The sequence below is a fragment of the Gavialis gangeticus genome, unplaced genomic scaffold (genome assembly GCF_001723915.1).
Source record: "Gavialis gangeticus isolate Ggan-Ray unplaced genomic scaffold, GavGan_comp1, whole genome shotgun sequence".
NCBI lineage: Eukaryota > Metazoa > Chordata > Crocodylia > Gavialidae > Gavialis > Gavialis gangeticus.
The window spans coordinates 98,716,145-98,739,860 of record NW_017729025.1 but is presented as its reverse complement, the minus strand read 5'-3'; the positions used below and the strand labels follow the sequence as shown (position 1 = coordinate 98,739,860).

Here is a 23,716-nt window from a genome sequence, read left to right as displayed (position 1 = left end):
CCTTCCCACCCGTGGAGGTGGGGGGGGGTGGAGAGCACCTTCTGGAATAGGCAGGAAATCAGCTCTCCTCCCCTTCACAGGAGGCTGGCAAACAGATAACCATCTACTCCGAGGGAGGGGGTATGTCCCTGTAGCAGGATTGCAGAGGGGGAGGGGGAATACATCCTTTTCTTTGCTGTAGGAGGCACTGGGAGAGCAGAGGTGTGTATGTGTAGCTGCCTTGTGATCAAAACAGGACTCTGAAGCAATAGCCCCACCTCTGAAAGCAACTCTTTCGGGCCTTAGGCCTACCTACCTCAAAGGCATTAGCCTGTACCCTTCTTCCTGATGGGGAAGGAGGATGCAGGGTTTGCACATTCATAAGACACTTGCAGCCTCTAAGCCAGAAGGGACCTTGCCATGACCAAGCACTCAGACACACTCACCAAGAAAAGACAGCAGGCCAGAAAAGGGTTTGTCATGTTTTAATGACATTGATCTTTGGTGTTTCCCTCGTTAGCACTCACACTCTCCCCCCCACCCTCCTGCCACAAAGTCTGTGAGGAGGGAGAGTTACAAACGAAAAGGAAAATCACATTTTAGACTAAAAACAAAAGTATCAGAGCCTTGATTTCTCCACTAGAAACTACATGTACAAGGTCAAGATTTCACATGCAACACCGTACATCACAGACCCATACCTCACACCCTGACCTAGAGCTGAGAAACCCTCCCTGCCACCTACTGAGGAAGTGCAACCCAGTCCTGGCACTGCAATACTGCCAGGATGGCTCATTAATATTGGCACAGCTGGGTGCATGAACTACTAGATTACCCTTGAGTAAACTTTATCTTTACTAGGGAGCCATCCCTGCACACCTAGCCCTGATTCCCTTTCCTCACCTGTGGCAGCTCCAGTCAGGTTCCCAATCACAAACTTAAGCTGACACTCAGGTCTTCACTTTTGAAAGGTTCCAGAGCACAGTGACTACTAAAGTCCAAGCCTGGCTTCTGTTCCAGCTCAAGCCCACTGAAAACTGCCAACTGGCTAGGAATAGTGTTTTTTCAAGCTACTAAAATGCTCCATATCCTGGAGGGGCACCAGTTCAATGCCATGGAGTGGGACTCAGGCCTGGAAGACTCCTCCACTCCAACACCACTGGGGCAATCAATACTGGACATCCAATCATGTGGTTTGTCCCTGGGGGGATGCTGCAGGCCCTTGCCTGATCGATCCTGGTGGGTGGGAGGAAGGAAGGAGAAACTAACTGTTTTAGAGAGGGAAACATTCACAGCACTGCAGGGTTAGGGCCAAGCTAAGGAGATTACAGTGGCTTGCCGAAGGACACAAGGCTCAACCAAACACTGGTAGGGCTGGTCAATGTTCTTGTAGAAACTGTGCAGCAAAACATGGGCACTGGGAGCTAAGAGAATAAAGCTTCTTCCCCCTTACTGCCCCTAAAGATTTGACGACTGCCCTTCCATTCCCCATTCCTCCCCCTCCCCCCTTCCCCAGTACAGATGTCCTCTAAACAACCAAAATCTTGTCAGAGCCTCAGTCCCCCACCCCCACTATTCTTCCAACTCCTGGCCAGCTGTGAGGTACAGGTCTCTGCTGAGCAGTACAAGGGTAGCACCAACATACAATTCTTCTCTACCTGTTTCGCGACCCCCCACTGGTGCTGTCGGTACTAGAGAAGTTGGTACTGTCAGGAAGATGGTTATTATTAGTTAGGTCACTGTATTCAACTGGTCCCTCCGTGTCCATCAAGGACTGGGCCTGCTCTGGCAGGTCCTGCCCATCGCTTCCTTGACCTTCGCTCCCACCAGAGGCTGTCCGCGGGCTCAGGCCATGTTCTGACAGTTGCATGGATTCGGAAAGGATTCGGCCCTCCAGCTCAGCTGCCAGCTGGTGCGAGGTGGACTGCTGTGCTGTGGTGCCATCAGCTCCGGTGGACTCCACCCCTGTCTGAGAGCTGCGGTGAATCCGGTGGCTCACAATGATGTTGTTGCCAAAGCCACCCATGGACGCCATGGTGGTGCTCTGCTCTCGCTGGACCACAGCGGTCATGCCACCCTCAGCCATCAGCCGCTGGATCCTGGTAAGGGCATCTTCCCCACTGGCCCCATATTCAGGACCTTCTCCTGAAAGAGAAAGCAGAAGAGGCTTTGGTGCACTTGTCAGCTGGAAAGGAGAGGAATAGGGTGGGCAAACACAGCCTGGTGCCCCAGGACTCAGGGAGAAGACCAGCCCCAGGGCGCTCCATCTCATCTGGAGGCACGCAGCATTTAACTCCTGGAGTTTAACTGTATTTTAATCTTTACCCGCAGGCCAACCAAAAAGAATTTGATTCTAATAACATGCGCCTGGCAGAAAAAAGCCTCACAGCAGCCAGATCATAGCAAAGAGAACTAGACAAGCCCTGCAAGTTGCCACCAGGGGTAGGTAATACTGCCTTGTCCAAAGGGCCCTAATGCTGGGACAGCTAGTGTCCAAGCACCAAAGCCAGAATGCCACCATACAAAAACAGTGAAACTACATCTTCAAGTAAGCTGCAGCCTCCATATACTACTCTCCCCGCCCTCCCCCCAGCAAGCCATGGGATCAGCCACCACACGTCAGAAGGAATCTCACTCTGCTGTCACGGACCACAATCCAGAAGATACTGTATCCCATTACAGCAGCTCATGCCACCTGAGAGTCAGCAGCACTGGGAGCTCCAGTGCTGCTCCCGAGCCCAGGCCAGTGGCCAGGCCCATGAAGTCCACAGTAAGGCCGCAGAGATGACAGTTCATATTGTAAAGCCTGTCTGCTGGACAAGAGGCAGCAGAGCACCTTCCCTGTGCTGCTGCCACATGCACCACCTACAACGGGAGAGCTGTTCCTCCAGGAAAGAAGAAACAGGATAGGGTCACACACTGGAGAGCCACAGAGGATTAACAACAGGCCTTATGCAGGTCCCACTGAGGGGAATCCTCACTGCCACATAGGCTCCCACTTGTCCTGGGCTCTCCTGCGCTATAGGGAAAGGGAAATGTCCTCCTTGAGAATCACACAGCAGAGCCTGGGAAGGATGCACTTATTAAGCCAGCCAGGTGTAGAGAGAAAAGGTCAGAGGCAGAGAGTTTCCTCCCAGCTATGGGAAAGGTCAGTGAGTCCCTGGGGCCTGAAGAGGAAGAGCCCAGCTCAGCCCTACACCACAATGAACCAAACTGTCAAATCGTGAGAGGTGCCATGTGTCTTTCTGCCCCCTATCTCGCTGAGAATCCCCCAGAGGAGACTATCAGTACAGGGAGAGGTCACGCTTCCAATGGATGGTGACTAACACCAGGACAGTCAGAGGCCAAGATCTGAACCTGAAAACTATCACAACAGGGAAGACACCCAAGTGTCTGGGCATGTGCTTTACTTTTAAGACTCCTGGTCTTTGTCTGCTGACTCTTCCATTGCAGCAGAGCATTGGTTAGGCTGTGCTAGGCAATTGGGCGAGGGGGACAGGGATCAGCACTGCATCTGCTTCTCACTGAAAGAAACTGCACTGCAAAGAATAAAATGCCACAAAACAAAAAGAAACAAACTAATAACAACAAAAACCCAAACAAAGCACAGCCTGAAGAACAACAAAAAAAATCGCCAGGACACGAAGCTCTGGCACTGATCCATTTGTCAGCACATGCCATTAACTGCAAACCTCATCCGGGTTGTTTGGGAAAAGACTCTTATTCACTGGAACACGATGGAATCATTCGGCAGAGGGATCCTTCCCATCTTATTAAAGAGATAAATCTTGCTCCCAGCTCCATAGAGCCATCACTGTGCTGATTAGGAGCGAGAAGAGTGCAGTGTGCTCCCCTGGAGCCAGGACTGAACACAAATGCAAGAGGCTAAGAGCAGGAAGGGAGTTTAAAAACAAAACACCCCACTGCCCGCAAGGCCAAACTCGTGGCTGCTCATGATTGTGGTGCAGACGTCACATTTATAATGAAGGAGCCTACGACCAGCTGCCTAACCCATATGGGCTCCCTCCTCAGAACAGTTAAGTACAGCCTCTAATGTGGATGCAATTTCTTCAATAGAAATTACTTTACTTCTTCTGGTACCATAACAGCTGTCCTAATATCAAGCACTTTTACTCCGATACAACTGCACCCACAGCAGGGAGGCACAATCTGTGTATAGACAAACCCTTCCCCACCCAGTGCTGTTGTAGAAGTACTGCAAATGCCAGGGATGAATATAATGATCTCAAGGAGGACATGGGAGCACAGTTTAATAGTAGGGGTAAGCCAGCATTGGTAGAACTGGCCTGCTCCATATCTGGAACCTCTAAATCCAGACTGGAGGGATCTTCCTGAATGAAATGCCTCTATTCAAGTATCTGCAATGGGTTTGATGCCAGGGTCACTGGATTTTCTATGGCTGAGTTTGCAGAAAAGCACATTAGTTGCTCATTAGGGGTGTACCAATACAGATTTTTGGGGCCAATAGTAATAGTTGATTTTTAAGGAGGCACATCGGCCAATACCAATCCGATTTCCGATACCAGCCCAGCAGCTTTAAGAGTTGCATCCAGCTGGTAAGTTTGGTGGTGTGGAAGAGGAGGAGAAGGGAAGGGGTGTGGGGCAGATCAAGGCCCCTGCGGTGAGGGAGGAGTGGGGCTGGGACTGGGGCAAGCACTGCCCAGCCGGGGCAGGGTGGGCATGGGACGGAGCCGTGGCTTGTTTGGGGGATGCGGGGAGGGGAGGCGGCTCCTATTGCTCATGCCGGAGCTGCTGGTCCAGCAGCTCATCTGGCACTTGCCTGCTCATCTGGCAGCTTCTGCCGCTGCTCCTGCCACTCATCCAGGAGGGCATGGGGCAGGGGCGGTGTGCCCCCAGATCTGCACAGGGTGGGATGGGCTCTTTCCGGTGGGGGCAGGGCTGCATTCAGGGTGCACAGTGGTGCTGGGCAGGGGCTACAGGGGAGCTGCAACCACCCCAAAATTTGCTGGTGAAAGGAGGGGGAGGTCAGAGGAATGAATACTCTCATGTTATGATACTCCTTTGGAAAAGGGTCTGGCTTGTGAAAGAATGGAGATGACCAGGGATCCTGGTTTGCTTGGTTTAAAAATAGCAAATTCTCCCGTTAAAAAAAATCCAAATCTACATTTTTTCACAAAAAAAATGAAATGCCACTATATATAGGTATCAGTTGAACACAATGTTGTATTGATATACTTACAATTTTAAAGAAATTTGGAAGTTTACCAGTGCCTCAATCATTATAATAAAATAAATTTTAACTATCCATAAATTTTGGTGTTAGATTTTTGTTTTTTTAATCACAGAAAAATCAGAGCTCCCCTGCCTCATTGATCACCAGGATGTGGGTCCAGCTGCAGTTTTGCCCCCATTTTGTGGCACTGAGCAGCCCTGATAAGCCAGTACTCTGTCCGTGCTGTTGCCCCTCACTCCCAAGCCACAGCCCCCTACCCCACCCCACCCCACCCAGCCCTGACAGGAGGCCCCCCCCAGCTGCCAGGGCTATGGAATCAGGGCCAGAGCCTGCAGCCCTCTGCCCCCCACCTCCCACAAGTGGCATGGCCAGAGTGGAGCTTGGGGGACAGGGAGGGTTGAGAATGTGGGCTGCTGGCAGCAGGCTTGGAGCTCCCCACTTTGCTGCCCTCCCTCTGGGGCCTCTGCAGCCCAGCAGGCAGGACAGGGCGGGACAGAGCAAATATTGGCAGGCAGGCTTGGTCCTGCCATCAGAAGTCCCACACTGGCTGTGCCCCCTGCTGCTGCTGGGTGGATAGGGTGTGCCTTGCCAAGGTGGCACAACCAGCATAGGGCTCCCAACAGTGGTACCAAGCCTGCCCCTGCCCCCCCGCTCTCCTTCTGGTCTGTTCAGGGAGCCCTGAGCCTGCAGTGGACAGCCTGCATCCGCCCCCACCCCACACAAATCTGGGAGGCACATGCCCCTCCATGCCACCCTTCTTGGGAGTGTGCACAGAGTGGGGAGCCAGGCCCCCCGCTCCCTCTAGATGAACCACCAGTGGTTCCATCCTGCTCCCCCAGCTGGGCCCCACATTCCCGCCCGGGCCCTAGGCCCCACACATGGCCCAGCTGGGCAGCACCTCCAGCCCCAGGCACAGCCCCACCCTCACCGTGAGGGCCTTAATCTGCCCTCCCTCCTCCAGACTTACCTGGAGGGAGTTCCAAGAGCTGCTCTATATGCTGTGTGGCTGCCACATGCATATGTGCACACACACATGCACATGGCACCCCTTGCCTGTGATCACCATCCTTCTGCTTCCCCCTTGCCTGTAATCACCCTCCTCTTGCTGGAATCCTGCCAATCTATAAGGGGAACCTGCTGTTTTCTGAATTTTTCTCCCTTAAAGGAGAAAATAAGGGTTTTTTCCTTAAAAGTAGAAAATCCATGTTTTTAAGTAGTAAACAGAAAATCCAGATCCCTGGTGATGAGCCTAGTGTTGGGACTGGAGCAAGGGCCAGATGGGGTAAAAGGATCTTTGTAGCTACATTCTGGAGAACATGTGGGATGAGACTGTGGGAGGCCAGAGGAGGCAAGTGCAGGAATCAGGGACTAGGGAAGGCTCAAGTCTGCTCGGAAGGAAGAGTTGACATCCCTGCAGTAGAATCCCAGCCCCATGCATCAGACATGGGCTAAAATCTCCATCCACTTAGGATTAATAGCCCTGAATCCCCTTCTGAGAGTAGGGACCTACACCCTCTCTCTAAGGGAACTAAGAAAAGGCTTTGGCTTTCATTCAAAATAGGGCAGCAGAAGGCAGAGCTACTGTTTCCCCATTCTAATACCAGTGAGATATAAGCCCATGCACAAGTATGAACACTTTGTGTTCAACTCCTTCCTTTGTTGGAGGGAACTCAAATGATCCGTGTCCCAGAAGTTTGCCTGAGCTGCCAGGCTACTGAACACTCTAGGTCCCAATCCCTGCTCCAAGGACATGTAATATTTTTTTGCAATGACTATTAGATGTAGAAAACAAAAGCATGAGATCCGCCTGTTAGGACACTGCCCTGGAGAGTCAGAGATGCCAGTTTGACCCCCCTCAGGCTGAGAAGGGCCTGGGCTTTTCACAATATGAATGCTCTAATTACTAAGATTTGTTAGAAAGGGAAAGTATGCGGCCTTAACATGCACAGCCATGTTTTCAGCCTGAGTGGGGAGTAGACTGCACAACCTATTGGCTGTGCAGAGCTAGGCTCAGCAGGCCTTTTTTGAGAATGTGCATCAAGACCCCCAGGTGAAGGAAGACCTTGTTTGTGAATACTGATGGGGCATAGGCATGAGCAAGACCCAAAGACATTTAGCACTGTCAAGACCCAGAAGCACAATTTTAGGCAGCTGGAGACCTTTAAATGTCAAAACCTTGAGCACCGTAAGCCATTAGGTGCCTCCAGGATTAAGCTGTAGCTAAATGGGAGTTTTGAGCATCATGATTTTAGACTTTGGTGCCTCAGACTCCTCGTAAACCTAGTCGTACGGCCTTTGTTGCTAAGCATCTGGCAACACTAGACATGGGAAGCTCTAGAAATCCAAGCCATTTAATATGGACTAGGGGCAGGCACACTAGTTCTTAACTGCGTCGGCTGTTAATACTTAATAACTGTCTCCCCACACAGCCTCCTATGGACTTAGCCAACAGGATTGCCAAATGATGCTCCTGATTCTGGTGTTTTCACACACTGGGAGCACATATTCCACATGAACTCTTCCGCAGGGGCAGAACAACCCACACTACTCTTTCCCACATTCCTTCACTGTGGCTAAAGGGTGGTCCAGGGTTTGAGGCTGCTGTCCATTCAGAGAATAAGCAAGTCCCGATTCCATAACTTAACGACACATTTCTTAGCAGCTTATCGCGGGAGGAGCAATCAGACTGAGACTCAGGAACAGAAACTCCACCTGGCCCCAACTCTTTCCCTGTGGACCATCAGACCCTTGGTTAACAGCACCCCTCAAAACAAATAGCAATGAGTTACAAGTGAAAAATTGCTACCAGTAACAACTGGCAAAGCAGATACCTCTATAATGTTCTCCCTAGAGTGGCACAGCCTAAACCAACAAATAAAGGCTGTGCTTTTGTCGGGTCACGAAAAGCAGCAAAGACCCTACAGCACATCAGAGGCAAGGCAGCTTACAAAGTGCAGGCACTGAATGGAGTGCGCATGCAGGCATCATGCACAGGGAAGGAACAGCTGCTCATCTTCCACCTGGGCTATTTCTGTGTCAGAATTCATCCTGGAGTAGCAGCTAATCCTGAAACACTTGGTTTACTTTGCCATATAACATGGGATTGGGACAAATCAGTTGCACACCTTTGTCAGCCACAGAATCTGACCACAGAGCCCTTCAGAAAGCCTAACGCCAGCATGCTTGGGCTTCCCCATGGAATGCAATGGATTAAAGGATGCTGCCTTTGTATGGAGGTTGTTTTGTACTTCTAAGGATTGTAAAAAATCCTATTCCTGTTCCAAAATGCATGCAAATCTACAAGCATCCCACACCTCGATGCCCATCTTAGGTGGTTCTGTCTGTGCAATTGGCCTTGACAAGGTGTGACTGAGCATGGCAGAACCCTACTCCCCAACTATTGGACCCCAGTTCAGAAGTCCTGGGCTAAAATGGCTTTAGGAAGGCAAGTATTTTGTATGAAAAAGGCAAACAAAGAGGAATCTTATAATGGGCTCAAATAGGGCTTGGAGGCACAGGGCAGGAACTTTCCAGCTATCAGAGGAAGCAAAGCACCTTCTCCAAGACATGCAGTGGGTGTGACATTTATCTTTCCATGTAGGGAATGGCATCATAACACAAGAATAGCACAGACCCAATAGGCAGCTGTTCAGTGGAGCAGCATACTTTGCACCTCCCCTCAATATGTTCCTTGCTTCAAAAATCCAAGCTTCCCTTTTACTTAAAATCTCTAGTTATTATAGTTTCATAGTTAGTAGGGTCGGAAGGGACCTGAGCAGATCATTAAGTCCGACTCCCTGCCATAGCAGGAAAGAGTACTGGGGTCAAACGACCCCAGCAAGGTGATTGTCTAGCAAACAAACATTTAAAAAATGAGTACCGAGAGTAGGTAATGCAGAGATGCCTGCAAACTTGGAGCAATAGCTCAAAGGTGTGAACTATCCAGTTAACTCAGTTGTTTGCGGCTAATTAAAAATTTCAGCATTGTTAACTGTTTCATTTCTCAGGCAGAATGAACTTGCAGTCCTCCACACCTTACTGACAGTGACACGCAGTGTCCTGTTCTGAGGTCACAGATACCGCTCCTTGTTTTTCTCTCCCAACTGAGCACACAGATCCAGGGTACCCTCAAACTCCATAGAGGGTGAGAGAAAAGGCATAATTGTATTCAGAACACCAGCACAAGCAGCATCTCATCTTGGCAGGTCACAGGGATGCATTCATTTTATAGGCAGAACTGAAGAGTATCATCCGCTTTCCTGCATGGAAAGTCATTTTCTTGAGAGAATGCTGCAAAAACTTGAATAGAACATGCCACTAGAAAATACCCTGCTCTCCCTGGGTAGCATCTGTTACAGGATCTCTTGTAAACAGAAATGGATATTCTTAACACTACAATATATATTATAATGCATATGTTACTGATGGATAAACCCAGGCACTGAAAGGTTTAGGATTGCCTGTGGTTCTACTTTGAAAGTCAGAAGCCAGGACTCTAGGAATACTGGCTTCCAGTTCCATGGATTCCAACAATCACTTTATATAGGACAACAGCACAAAAACAATTTGTTCGGTCTTAGCAGAATGATATGGCCATTTTCTAACAGTCTTCACAAGGCACAGAGTCCCCACTTCTGCACCAGTCAGTGCTCATTTTCTAACCACTTCAAAGGAACATGTTACAGAGTATCCATAGGTACCAGAAACATGCACAGATGATGTGCCTTTGCTCTGTGAGCACTGCTGAGGTCTTCAGAAGATGCTTCATTTACTCCATCATGCTAGGGGCTTGTGAGAAATGTATCCATATGGCATATCTCCTAACTACTCGCAGTTTCTTTCCCTGCCCTATTCAGTTTCCTATTTTCAGAACCTCTTTTCATCACTTGAAAGCATCCAGCTCGTCAAGTTAAGAGAAGCAACACCCAGAAGCGCCTGGGTCAACACTTATTTGTTCTGGGCTGTAAACAAGTTGGTTTGATTTCAATCGAATTAGAGACCAGAGAAACTCATTGAATGACAAGAGTCACTCTGCCCTCATCACCCAATGGACTGGCAGGATGACATAAGGACAGCAGGTCGCTTCTCTGAGCTCATACTGCACCGATTTGCTCAATGGGCATTTAAGTATCTGAATGGTAATTCCTAACAACAGACAGAAGCTGGGATGACAAATGGCACTTGCTTATCTCCCCTCAAGGTTGTTTCATTTAAGTGAATTTAAAAATTGTAAAATTACTGCCAGAGGCCCAATATACTGCAGGCAGCTTCACTCGCACAGCTCTGCCAACAGTCCTCAATCCTGGCCCGCAGCACTTTTCCTCAATATTCTGGTCACAGACCTCTCTTGGCAAATACTGACAGCTGGGTTGGGTCCGAGGTGGACAAACATTACCTAGGGACCAAAAAGGAACCACCATACCGCCATCACAAGTGATGTGGTTTAGATTAGATCTCATGTTTCTAAGAGGTGAACACACTGGCATGCTAATCCACAAACAAGGGTGCTCCTCACTGACTCTAAAGGCATGGACATACAAACAAGTTATTGTGAAGTAAAGAAGGGCAGGGATTTATAGCTTACCAGCTGCTCCATAGTAACTGCTTTAAATTACTGTGGGGTAAGTGCACTCAGGCAGTTACCACAGTGTGGTTAATGCACTGTAAATACCTGCCCTTGTTTACCTCATTGTAACTCATTCAGGAACCTATGCACTCAGTGAGATTTAATCTACCATTACACAGGCAAGGCTCTTTTCCTCTCTCCTCCCCATTTCAAGGGAAAGAACAACAAATTCCAGCTGAATGCTTTTATTTAAAGAGAGCCTCAATGTCAGAGTCCCATCATAATTTCTGCCAAATCTGTTAGTTTAAAATGAAGCAGAAGATAGACAGTGTTTCATGAGTCAAAGCATCTTTCAAATGTTTCTTAGTGCCTCTCGCAGCCTTTCACCCAAACTCGTGTCTCTGCCTTATGCATGCTTCACAGGTGACAGGCAGCAATCAACTAGCAGGAAAGGAAACGCGTGTCAGGGGGATTTACTTCTAATAAATTCACTGTACACGCATTCTTCCAAAGGAGGCACGGAAATAATCAGAAAGGCAAAGTTTCTGTAGAGCTTAGCATGGGAGGGGAGGGATACACACAGACAGAGCTGAATTAGATTTCTGACGTAATTCTGCATATTTCTTTCTACAGTAAGCACGCATCTGTGCGAGGCACCCCGACGTGGAATCTCCTGCACAGGGAGAGTGGAGAGCAGGTGGTCCAGAAATCAAGCTCCCGTTTCCAGAAGAGCCTGGCAATAAACATTTCTTTTCTTTCCTCACATTATGAAGCTGGTCACTAAATCAACCCTTGGACCTGCCCAGAATCATATCTGTTTCATTCATTCTGCTGAGTAATGCTATTAGCCAGTCCTTATAGGGTGACTGACATCTTCAGTTCTATATGAAACACTAATGAATCCTGCCCACCACCAGGGGCAGTACTGCAGAGAAGGCTTAGTCCCATATTACAGCCAAATTCATTTCCTTACCCGAGGTCACACACTAACTTAGTGGCTGCCTGGAATTCACATGCAGTTGCTCCTTGGGTAATGCTGTGTTCCCTTTCAAATGGCACACCATTTTGGCAAGTGTAGCAAACAAGCCAACTTTCAAAATAACCTGAGGTAGCTGAATATTGCAAGGCACTGGAAAAGCCCAATATCCAGCTCCAAGGGTGCTCATACTAATGTAGACTGGCTGAGACATGGTGGAAAAACAGACAGCCAGTGTTACCCCAGTGGTTCCCCAAACTGCCAATTCTAATCATGTTGGTAGCACTCAGGAAAGCAGGAGGAGAGGGTAGGGGATATCAGGAAATCTTCAGGACAAATACAAACCTACAGAGTAAGGGGCTCCCACTTAGAGAAGATTCAATATTACCCACTACTGGAGTGGCTGCTAAGGATGGCTCCCAATACACAACAATGCCCTCCCCTCTGCTGTTATTACAGGCAAAACATCACAGACAGTACAAGAGAAGAAAAGGAGGTGTTACCAAGAGATGATTTCACAGAGCAGTTTCCAAGTGTCTCAGGCTGTGCTAATGCAAAGTGGTATTGGGTTCTTGGAAGGGGTGAGTCAGTAATGCTGTGAGTGTACTCGTAAATTGGCTGGGATGCTAGTTGCAGAAGAGCCAAGTGGGCCATTCTATTCAAATCAGCCTTTCCACTTCACACATCAGAGAACACGGGACTACTCATGTTTGGGAAAGGAGTGGGCTCCCTGGCAGTATCCCAGTGTCACCCAGTTTCAGCATTTCACTGCCCTGTGCTCCAGCAAGCTTACGTTTGTGGAGCACCTGAGTGCCTCCACTCATATTCAGAGCTGCTCTTGAGTCAGAGATACTTAAGAACAATGTCCTGCTCATCTCTTCTGCCTGCTTCCGCATCAGTTTGCAACTCAAAACTCAAGTGGTAGGTAGGGGAGTGTTAGTCTATGCTGCTGGTAAAAGTCAGTTAACGAACCAGTCGCTGAGCCAGCAATAAAACCCAAGAACCTTTGCTGACGGTACCATTTTATGAATAAGATAGAGAGGTGAGAGGGGACTCCACTCTCTTCTCCAAGCACCAGACTTGTGGCACTCCAAAGCAGGCACCGAAAGGGGAGGAAGCTTCATGAACAGAGCAGTCAGCCAACTGAACCACCTGAAACAAATTCAAGGGCTTAGGCTCTCGCCACAAACTGACCTGTACCCAACCCAGTCACTTGGCTTCCAATTGTATTTTTATAGCCAACTTCTCGGTCCCACTGCAAACTGCCAGCCCGACCTGCTGAGGTAGGAATACATCTCCTACAGCCCCCCCCTTCATTGCCCTGTTATCCCACACATTCATACCTCTCTCTAGGCAAGCTCCCCAGCACTTTCCACCTCAGCAGCCTTTCCCAACACCCCCACTTCACTGTCTTAGCAAGTCTGTCTTCCCAGTTCATGCTCTAGGCTAGTGTGCCCAAGGCTCTACACAAGAGAATCCCTTCCCACATTGATTAAGGGCTGGCTGCAAACCAGCTTCCGGGTCTGAAGATGGAAAGCCTGTTACAAATGCAAACAATCAAACCTTCAGGTGGTGGTATAATGATAGCTGGGGAGAGGAGGGTTGAAGAACAGTGTTTCCACTGTGAAAGCACTGACTCCCCACAAAGTGCCACGTGCCCTAGTCACTGCCTGGAGGTAATTAGGGTCCCACCGCTGGCTGCACACCCACCAGAATTTACTTTTCTACATGCAGATTGTTTCCTTATATGCCCTTTCTTAAGGCACCATATCAGACTCAGCCAAGGGGCAGGGACTATACTTCCCATGGGCCTGGCATTTGCCTAGCTAGCGTAATTTCCACCATGGTACATATGCCTTCAGCTGCACTAACTCTGCCAGGAGGTTAACCCTGAACCCACCAAGACAGGCTGGCTGGAAATCACTCTCAGATCAAGAGGGAATTTCCTACTTAACTGATGCCACACTGAAATGTTGGCAGTTGAGTAGTGCAAACTTGTATCTCTGACTGCTGCCTACAGTGGCAAGAACTACAGAAGGTGTTCTCTGTTCTGTAGCAGAACAGAGAACACCTGAGCAAGCTACCCCATTCCCTGCAACACAGGCTTCATCGTGAAACCAAATACCCTTGGTCACCTCTTCTGAAATCAAACTACTGCTTTCCTTAGAGGAGCTAGCTGTGAGCACCACACCACCACAAAGCAAGGAGACCTTCTGACTATTGCTGTATGAGGAAGCCTAGCTTGACTTGAAGGGAAATCGTAAAGTGAAAAGTATTAGTACTACTCACCTCTCTTTCTGAGAGGAAGAACAGGTAGCATAGAAGAGCAGCTCCAGTACTGCTGATTTACTCAAGGAGAAATACTTTAGGAGAAAGACTCACTTAGTCCTCTAATGCAGAGGTCTACAAGAGGCTAGCAAGGAGGGGTCATGAGTAGGACAACTACTAGGCCTAGACAGACAGAGGAACCACCAACTGGGATTTTCTGTTAAATGAGAACCTAACCCACAAGACCTGGATCCCAGCTCCAGTACAGCAGGTCCACATTGCAGAGGGCAGCTCAGGCTGGAGACCTCTTTTCAGAAAGATGCCGAGATGAAGATATTAACAAAGGACTGGGGATTTATGTATAAGTAGGGATCTATCCTATTCACGATTTCATGTTTTTCACAGAAATCATGAAAAAAAACAGTTTCTGTGAACTCTGAGAAAATGGTGATCACCACAATTTTGGTAGTCTGTTGCTGCTGATCACCTGAGAGGGCTTCCTATTGTGCAGCCCTGCCCCACTCTGCCAATCAGTGGTTAAGGGTGGGGTCACATGATCAACAGCCCTCTTGGCTAGTCACCAGTGACAGTCAGGGCTGCCAGGGTCCCTTGGCCAGAGGTGGGGGGGGGAGGGGGTGCTGTCACAAAAAGAGCATGAAAATTGTGTGGCTCCCTGCAAGCAGCCCACAATTTTTCCCCTCACCTCAGCCAGAATTAAGCAGGCCCCTATGTATAAGAGCTCCCTGCCATCTGGCAGATGCTGGGTAGCTGGTGAAAAGGTTGCTGCTCAAGCTCCTACCTTCTCCAGTCCCTGAGGAGGTAGCTCCTTGCTCCTGCACCTCACGCTCTGTCTGAGTCTCTGCATTCTGCAGCTGAGGAGCCAAGGTTTGGGTCCCCTGTGAGGTCACCGAGGTGGTAGGGTTCCGGGGCTGCAAGCCTATGGCGTTCATTAGGCCCATGTCTCTGTCTGTTCTCCATGTGGCTCTGCTGGTTCTGAACAGAGAGAAAAAACAAACAAGTCAAGAGTAATGGTGACCTGACCACTCAATCCCCAGCAAGTATCCTAGCCAGGTACCTGCTGGTCCCATCTGAATATGCTTCGTAGGCAGAGTAAAACTGTCAGTCAGTTCCTTCCTTCTTTGACTGCTCACAGGATTTTGTTGCAGTTTAATCATGGGGGATTATCTCATGGGATCTCTTATTCAACCTCCTGCCCTTCAACCCCACCAAGAGCTTGCTGGTATGATACCAGCCATGCCACACCAAGTTTGTGGAACAAACTGTAGGTTTCACTGGCATCACTCGAATCAGCAGGCAATGCAGCAAGTGGCTGGGAAAGGATAATAATGGAAACTTCCTCTGACTCAAGAGGTAGATCTAGGCTACAGAAGACTTGGCAAAACACATGCTTCTACTCCCAAGGGTACAATCTACATCTCTTCCTTCTCTTTAACTCAATGGCTTGTCAGATGCACATATCAACTTTCCTGTGCCCTGGCTTGCATTTCAGCCTGTGCTCTCTGGGAGAGAGGATTCTCCTTTCTGCAATGTAAATGTCAGCAGGGCTGTCTTATTGGCTCCTTTTCAGGAGCAAAGCGTTGACGTGAATTTTACAGGTTTTAAGCATTTACAGTGGAAAGAGGCTTTTCCCTGCACTGGCCTGCGCTGGGAATTGTGAAGGGGCTGCTGGAGAGGTCATCCGAACACATAGCTCTCATTCTACTTAATCCCACCTGCTTTTCTGAGGTTCTGAAACCTGCCCCAGCTCTCCTGTCCTCCAAAAGGAACCAGGTCTTTCCTAAAGATGTCTTTCTTCCCGAGCTGGTCAAACCTCTCTTGACAGGGGAAAGGAGTGAAAGGGGGAGTGAAGTCTAAAATTTTCCACCATGCAGTGGCTCCCAAGGACATCACACAAGACCTGTGCACTTACACAAGGCAATAGTAGTGTATTAGCAGAGGAGAAAGGACCTCCATCTTACAAAAGAGGGACTTCCATCCTGCAATGAGACCAAGGACTTTGCATGAGACCATGCAAAGAGCATGGTCTGCGCTCTGAGGTTTAATTTCCTTGAAATCCCTGAGTTAAGATACCAAATAGAAAAGCTTGGTTTAAAAAAAGCAGGAAACTCAACCTCAACCATGGGGGCATGTGTGTGTGCAGGTAACCCATAATTCTCCAGGTACCTTCCTCAGCACTGTTTTGCATATTGTTTTCATAGCAAGTCAGATGTGGTTCTCCAGTACTTTCCCTAAAGATATTATTGATGGCAAGCAAGGCCATGGGTGAGAGATGAATTTCAATATCACAACCTGCACCTGTGGGCACAGAATATTGCTACTGGAAAAATGCCAGTTGGCATTAGCTGGACAGCACTGAGAGGCAAGCTATGTGTTAAATACTGCTGGCAAGAAGGGGAAAGGAGGAAAGCCCAAAGATGCAGCATCACCAGAGGTACTAGAGCCTGACAAGAAGGGAAGCAGCACTCACTGCTCTCACTGACCATGTCAAGTCCATCCCTAGGAGACTCACCCAGTCCGCTCAGTGCTCCTATTGCTGGAAGGCACAGTGAAGACAGTCTCATTCAGCTGGTCCCAGTAGTACTCAACTCCAGAGTTTAAGGCCCTTGAAATGCCAAAGGGAGAAAACATTAGGAGACAAGATATCTTATTCCACAGAAGTGCTCTGCTGGCTGCACTGCATCCTGGGACAATGGCTCATCCCTTACCTAGCCTGTGCACCCAGCTCATCTGAGCTGGAAGCATAGGCCTCTACCACAAAGGTGATCTGGAAAAGGTGTTTACTGGACTCCTTTGGAAAGGCTCCTATCCAGCTTAAACTTTCATTGAAAGGGCTTTTTGTCACAAAGAGCCTCCCAGCACAGAGTGCCGGGAGTGCAGAGGACAGCCCTGTTGTTTTCCATGGAATGCTAGCTCTGAAGAAAAGCAATGTCAAGCCATGGTGCTAATAATGCAGTTGCACAACTTACATGTGCAATTGCTACAACTGTGCGCACAAATTACATGTCCAAATAGCCAAAAGAAAAGTAAGAGTATTTGTCTTTGTGGAATTAGCCAAGATTTCACTCCACTGAGCAACAATTACTCCCACTAAATGCCTAGTTACTAAACAAGGCCCTTTTTCTTTATTCAGGAATGTCCATGCAAGCCTCCCATCAGCATTGGAAAATGCTCTATGGAACAGAGGACGAAGCAGCTTGGCTCTACCCACATAATGGGTTAGACAGACACACCAGCCTCCACCCGAGGGTATGGACTAGATAGGGCCTAATAGGACTGGTACATCTAACATCCGATATGGCACAAAAGGACACAGGAAGGGCTATGCATGTGTATGCTGGAATGCACTGCTCCACAAATCCCTCAGGGTCTGCTTCCTCATTGCAGTGTAGAGCCAAGCAAGTGGTTCTTAATCTGAAGGGAGAGTTTTGGCATGCAGGACACAGGGACACTTTTGCCTTCCAGGGATTTCAGCAGTCACATTCCTGAACTGCTGACAGCTTGGCATGTCTAAGAACAACACAAAATGCTTTATGTTAGTCCAGTTAGCAGGCTTCGGGAAGAGGCCTCAGGTGTTGCTCTTTCCTGGCAGACACTAGATGCAAAGAGAGGAGAAGATCTCAAATCACAGCAATGCACGTGACCTGGTTACCCCAGAACATGGACTGCTGAGGCAGGGAGCAGCTGAGCTTCATGGAACCCATAATGGGATGCAAGAAGCTGGGAAACATTCTGTTCCCCAGGGCATGTGAGGCAGCCACACTCAGTCAGCAAGTTTCATGGTAAGCCTAGCAAGAGCAGAAGGGCTTCTTAAAGGGACAGACAGTTAGAGGGGACAGATACAGTGGCCCATGAAACTAAAGGCTAAGTGGTGTTCGACGATTTCAAAAACCACATGAAAGATGGACAGTGCACAGCAAGACAGTTCAGTTTGTTACTATCAGGAGACAGAGAAAAGGATCCTGGGTAGGCCAAGGTATATACAAGTTCAGGCCCAAATTTGCAAGAGTCTAATCAGAAGAGGCTCAGAATAAGTGACATGGACCCAACAGCCAGTGTAAGGGCTTTGTGTACATGTAATTGTGATGGTGATGACTCAGTGCTGGAATGAGGACAGCTGTGGGCCAGCAGTGAGATACAGCAGAACTGCAAAGGAAGGTGAAGGAGTGGGGATAAGCAAGGGCAGAATTCAGAAGCACTGGAGAAACTGTGCACTTTGGATGCTCAGACCTGGACTGGCAGAGCACAAGAGCTCTGGTTTGAGGGCAAGGGCTAAAGCTGAAGAGGAGGAAAGGTCAACAATGACACCCACCATGGCTGCAAGAAGCAATCAATCATCACATATTTTTGCTGAGCTAGTCCTGGTGCGTGCTCAGGCAGCTGCCAGGGAGACACTGATTTACAAACTCCTCGGAATTATTGACAGATGACAGCCCATCACTAGAAACCCGCCAACCCCCACAGTGCTCTCTGCCTGCTCCACTGAGACAGGAAAGTGTGACAAGCGAGCCTTCAAGGCAGCACCATTCCCTAGGCAAGGAAGACTTTCAGATCAAGGAGAGAAATCCTTCAGAAAGAGCTTAGTTGCTCTGACATTTGAGACTGTTGGCGGTCGGAACTGAGTTGATCTCTACCTGCCACCCTCTTCTCTGAAGCTCCTTGTAACCCAAGAGCATGTATGACGTCCACAGTAGCCCACACTACTGAAATTCCCCACTAAGGGTGCCAGGTGGACACCAGCTGCCTTGATCATCTCCCAGCACCTGGAAATGAGGCCACAGGGCTTTTAATTAAAGTCATGGTCAATACAGCAATATTAAAGCCGATGACATTTAGGGTGAACAGAATTAAGCTCCCATTTCTACCTATTCCTTTTAGCTAGAGCTGGTGCTGCTCCACTTTGCTGGGTTAGAAGGCCCATTCTAACTCCAGGCTGTTGGTTTGTTCCATTCCCTAGACACAGAAATCAATAGCCATTCCACTTAATACATGATTTCACATGCAGGTTTAAACGGCAGCATTTATCAACTGAGCTTCTGCTGCCAGGCTCCTATTAACTACTCATTTACTGCCAGAGAGCTGGGGCCTTTTGCTTTTGGCTACCCTAGGAGAGGAACCTTTTGAAAGGATCAGCATTCCCAGAGGCAGATGTCAGAAGGGGAGAGCAACACAAGAGTCCCTCTGATTTCATTATCAACATGTGAATAGGACACCCTTTCCCCATTTTGTTTCAGACCTGCCCTGCTGGTTTTGTCTGAGAGAGACCCATGCAATGCAAGGAAACCAGTGACTGTATTCTGCCTATTCTGTATCAGTGCACTAGGCTTCCTCGGTGTCTTCCTTTAGTTTTCCCTTACCCTCTCAACCCCATCTCAATCCAGTGCCTGCTTGGAGTACATACTTTAATTTAAACCAAATTTATTTTTGGTTCATCTTAGATTTGTTTTCAGCTAACCCCAGGGCTGGGCACTGGGTTAACTAGATCAGTTTAAAGGGTAACGTTTTTGCTTTGAAAGACTTAATATTTCCTTTTTACACATCATCACCACAGAACATTTATTAGTTTGCCAAATTCAGGCACTCTTTCCCAGTACCTGTGCAAATCAAGGGCTGATTATCTGCTCCTATGACTTCTGCTTACACTAGGGAGGGAACAGAGAGGTGGTGGTCAGCCATGTTAGTCTCAATCCTCCTAGTTAGTTAATGTCTAAGGCACCACCCTGTAATGCCCTTTGTCTGGAGAAGGAATCTTTAACTTCTCCCCCAGTATGTCCTTGGAACAGAAATACTAGGAAAAGAACCCCTTTCACAGAATGAAGTGCAACCTTTGCTCACTATGGAGCATATCATCTCAGATACGGCTGCAGAAAGGAGGGCATTTGCTGTCCAAGGCCTCAGGGTGAGAAATTGCAATTCTTCATGCTGTTTCAGTCATCAGCAATAAAGTCTATTTAGCCAGGTTCTTATTTTCTTTCTTTTTATGGCTGTCAAATGAAAACTCTCTACACTCTCCCTGGAAATTTCCATTGGCTTTGTTAAGTGGAGAGCTGGTCACAGGCTGGCTGTTCATTCAGCAAGGGGGGTTTCCTCCATGCCTCCCACCAGGCTCAGATTATTTATGTACTTGGAAAAGTTCAGAGCTTAATACTATGCCAAGAACAAAACAAGGACTGGCAGTGGAGGTGTCAGAAACCACAGACACGACTTAAGTAGCCCTGCCTATCTGAGATTATTACCTAATAAAACAAGTGACCTATGGGCAGAAAAGAAACTGCTGCTCCGTTTTAACAGGAATGGATGGCAAAATTGGTCTGGCCTATGGAGGATACCGAACACCTGACAAAGGCATACAGGCTTAAAGAACATTTAACTTAGGAGCTAATTCAGCACAAATCTAACATCAAATATCTTAGTGAGAACCCACAGCAGGCATAATCATAGTAAGGAACTCAGCAGAGAAGAGAGCCTGGGATAACAATGTCAAAGCTTTGCCAGGAGCAAAGCCTAACAGGTGATGGCAAGAAGTTATGAAGAGGCCTTCACTCTGCTGTTCTGAGCAAGCCCTACAAGGAGCTGCATCTGAAACAGCTGAGCCCATGGGATCTGTAGATGGTTTCTTTCAATTTACACCATCCCAAACACGTTAGAGTGATATAGTCAAGCAACTGAAACCCTAATACATGGAGCATAAAAAACAATCAACTCAGACAAGGACACTGGGTTTGTTTCTTATGCAGGGCTACTCACATCACTTCCTGCAATGCCAAAGTAGGGTGCAACCATACAGGGCAGAGTTTTGAGAGACATACTGTAAGTCACATGCTGCAGAAAAATATCCAGTCTTTAAAGCCAGTTTTACAAAGTGACCTTTCATTCAATCAGCACTATCATGGTAGTTCACTGTTTAGATTTTTGGGCTGTTCAGAAAAGGGCTTGAGACAAAAAATGCCATGAGTTTAAGAAAATACCAACATTCCTCCACTGGTCCCATTGGGAGGGGAAGCGGAGGGTGAGGGAACAAGCATCCAGTGGAACCGCACCAAGGAATCAGGTTTTCATTCTTTCCAAATATGGATTTTGCTCCACAGCTTGCCCAGACAAAGCTACCCCAGCTCCCAGCTGTGCTCATTCTCCACAGGCAGTTTTTACAGCATGCTTAAGAGGATGGGAAATTCATGTCATTTCAGTATAGTTATTGCACCCATGAATAGCTGGGCAACAGAATCTTAAGCACAATAAGAGTTCTCATCAACTACTTCAAAGTGAAATGCTGGTGCCTTTATTTCACTAACACTAAAGTTCCTACAGAGAGATGGACCACACACAGTTAAGAAAGAGACACAGGTCTCCAGGGGGAAGCTGGCTATGATGCAGATGTGTAGGAGAATGCAGCTAGGATTCCCAGTGCAGTAAGTGGCTCAACACAAGCTTTAGGAAAGATGACAACTCAGATTTGGTACATTATTTTGGGACAACTAACCCAGTAGCAGCTGATTCACAACCATGCAAGCTAAGATACATGGGCCTGACATGCACTCTGAATGCCATTCATGTGACTTGATCAAGATTAGCATTACAGTGTAAAACTGGAAATGTGGATGGATAGTGCCATTTTTCAGTCTCACAACAGCATGATGTTGCATGAACCCTCTTACAGGCTTCCAAAACTATCCAATCCAGGCTACTGCAGCCCATGGATAGGAATCGGGCATGGAGAATAAAGTCCTTTGCATCTGATACGCTTGTCATTTTCTTTGTCTGGGCAATATTGAATTACCCTTCTTCTGCTAGAGCAACATGTACATGAAGCCAGCCTACTACAAGTATTGTCAGAAAGACAGACAAAGTATACTGATATGTGGGGAAAAGAAAAATGCCCAAGTGGTAAAATGATCTCAAATACGACAAAGGATTATGCTGACTACAACCCAAGTGATTTACTGGCCCCAACATCTTTCTGTAGCTTTGCTCTTCAGCAGGCAACGTGGAGCAGGTGGGAAGACACAGAGAAGATACGCTAGCAGGAAGTGAACGGCAAAAGTAGGGATGCACTGATAAAGGTTTTTTGGGCCGATACCGATGGCAGATTATTGACCAGCCATATCAGCTGATACCGATCTGATTGCCAGTACAGAGCCTGGCAGCTTGGAGAGCAGCATCACAGCTGGTAAGTCTGTTGGGGGGAAAGGGCATGGGAGAGCTGGGAAGAGTGGCTACACAGTGGGGTGAGGCTAGAGCAGAAGCAGGCAATTATTTTGGGCAGAGTGCCGCTTACTGACTTTTGACAAGCCATCGAGGGCCACATGACAGGGAGTCAGGGGCAGATAAATATTAATTTTCTAAATTTTTTAGGAGCCCTGCAGGCCAGATAGAATGGTCTGGTGGGCTGCATCTGGCCTGCGGGCCGCATTTTGCCCACCCCAGGCTAGAGCCACCCCACAATTAAGCTATGGCGGCCTCGATCTGTCCTCTCCCATGCCCCTTCCCCCCCCCACAGATTTACCAGCTGGACACTGCTCTCCAAGCTTCTGGGCGTGGCATTTATTCACTATATTACCAGCCAAAAAAGCTGATTGCCAATAATGTCAATTTTCCATTTATTGGTGCCAATATGATATGGACTGATGCATCGGTACACCTCTAGGCAAAAGGAATTAGTCTTAGTGCCTCCTGAGGTGAAGAATCTAAAATTAAAAATCAGGGTTTTGCTGCTTTTCTTTTTTCTCTCTTCTTTCTTTTTTTTTTTTTTTTTTTTTTTTTTTTTTTTTTTTTTTTTTTTTTTTTTTTTTTTTTAATATAAGAGTTCTCAGACAGAAGTTGCAAATAGAAACAAGGCAACAGTATGGTGACATCAAGAGAAGGTGAAGCTAGTTCAGCCTGTAATAATGCCAGCAAGGTCACCTTGGGGCCTGATGAGGGGGACTGTAGTAGAGTGAATGGCCTGTACATATTGTGAGGGACAGAAGCACAATCATGCCTTCTACACCAAGAAGGGGCCAAAGAGTCTCTTTCATATGAAAGGCCTCAGTAGTCTTACCATCTTGTCTCGTCTAAACTGCAGCAACACTCTTTTCAGCAAAGGCTGGGCACAGCTCACTCCACAGCCTTTCTATGCTACTCTGAGCATTAGATTAGAGTTAGTATCTCAGAACCTGCTTGTTCCTGATGTTGGATTCCTGTGTTGCAACTGTCATCGCTAGACTGCCAGCCACTCCCGTACACAATAGGGAGTGGCACTTGAAGGCCATAATTAAATGCAAACAGTGAGAATTAGTGCAAAACTAAAACTGGAGAAATGAGGCAGTCAAGACTTGGAATTCTAAAGTTAAGTTTTGTCACCACAATATTGGTGGGACCTATTGTATATCACATCTTCTCTGCAGGAGGAGAGGAGAGAGCAACAGATTCATGTTCACATGTAACAGAATATACCACCCACACTACAGGACACAATAACTGACAGAAGTAGCCCTAACTTTGGAAATGTCCTTGATTTTTACTAGCCTGCATATTCCTCAGCCTTAACAATACACTGACACTCAGAGGTTTTCTTCATTTAACTCTCTCCAATCTGTTCCTGCACCCAGTATGGAACTGATGTAGGAGCTGAGTTTCTAGGATTCACTGCCAAGTTCTTTGCATTGGAGCTACCCAGAATGTAAAGTTTGTGAGTTCCTTGAACTATTTGGTTTGA

General features: G+C 47.7%; 1 protein-coding gene across 1 annotated transcript in view; it reads right to left on the bottom strand.

Annotated features, from left to right (window-relative positions):
* Positions 1-448: 448 nt before the first annotated feature.
* The window catches only part of AMBRA1 (autophagy and beclin 1 regulator 1), a 181,619-nt gene continuing 158,351 nt past the window's right edge, over positions 449-23,716 (bottom strand). The window contains exons 18-20 of the mRNA XM_019519295.1: positions 16,535-16,627; positions 14,804-14,997; positions 449-2,124 (exon numbers count right to left, since the gene is read on the bottom strand). Coding sequence (XP_019374840.1) covers positions 1,634-2,124; positions 14,804-14,997; positions 16,535-16,627 — 778 coding nt within the window. The 3' untranslated portion in view covers positions 449-1,633. The remainder of the gene's footprint in view (positions 2,125-14,803; positions 14,998-16,534; positions 16,628-23,716) is intronic.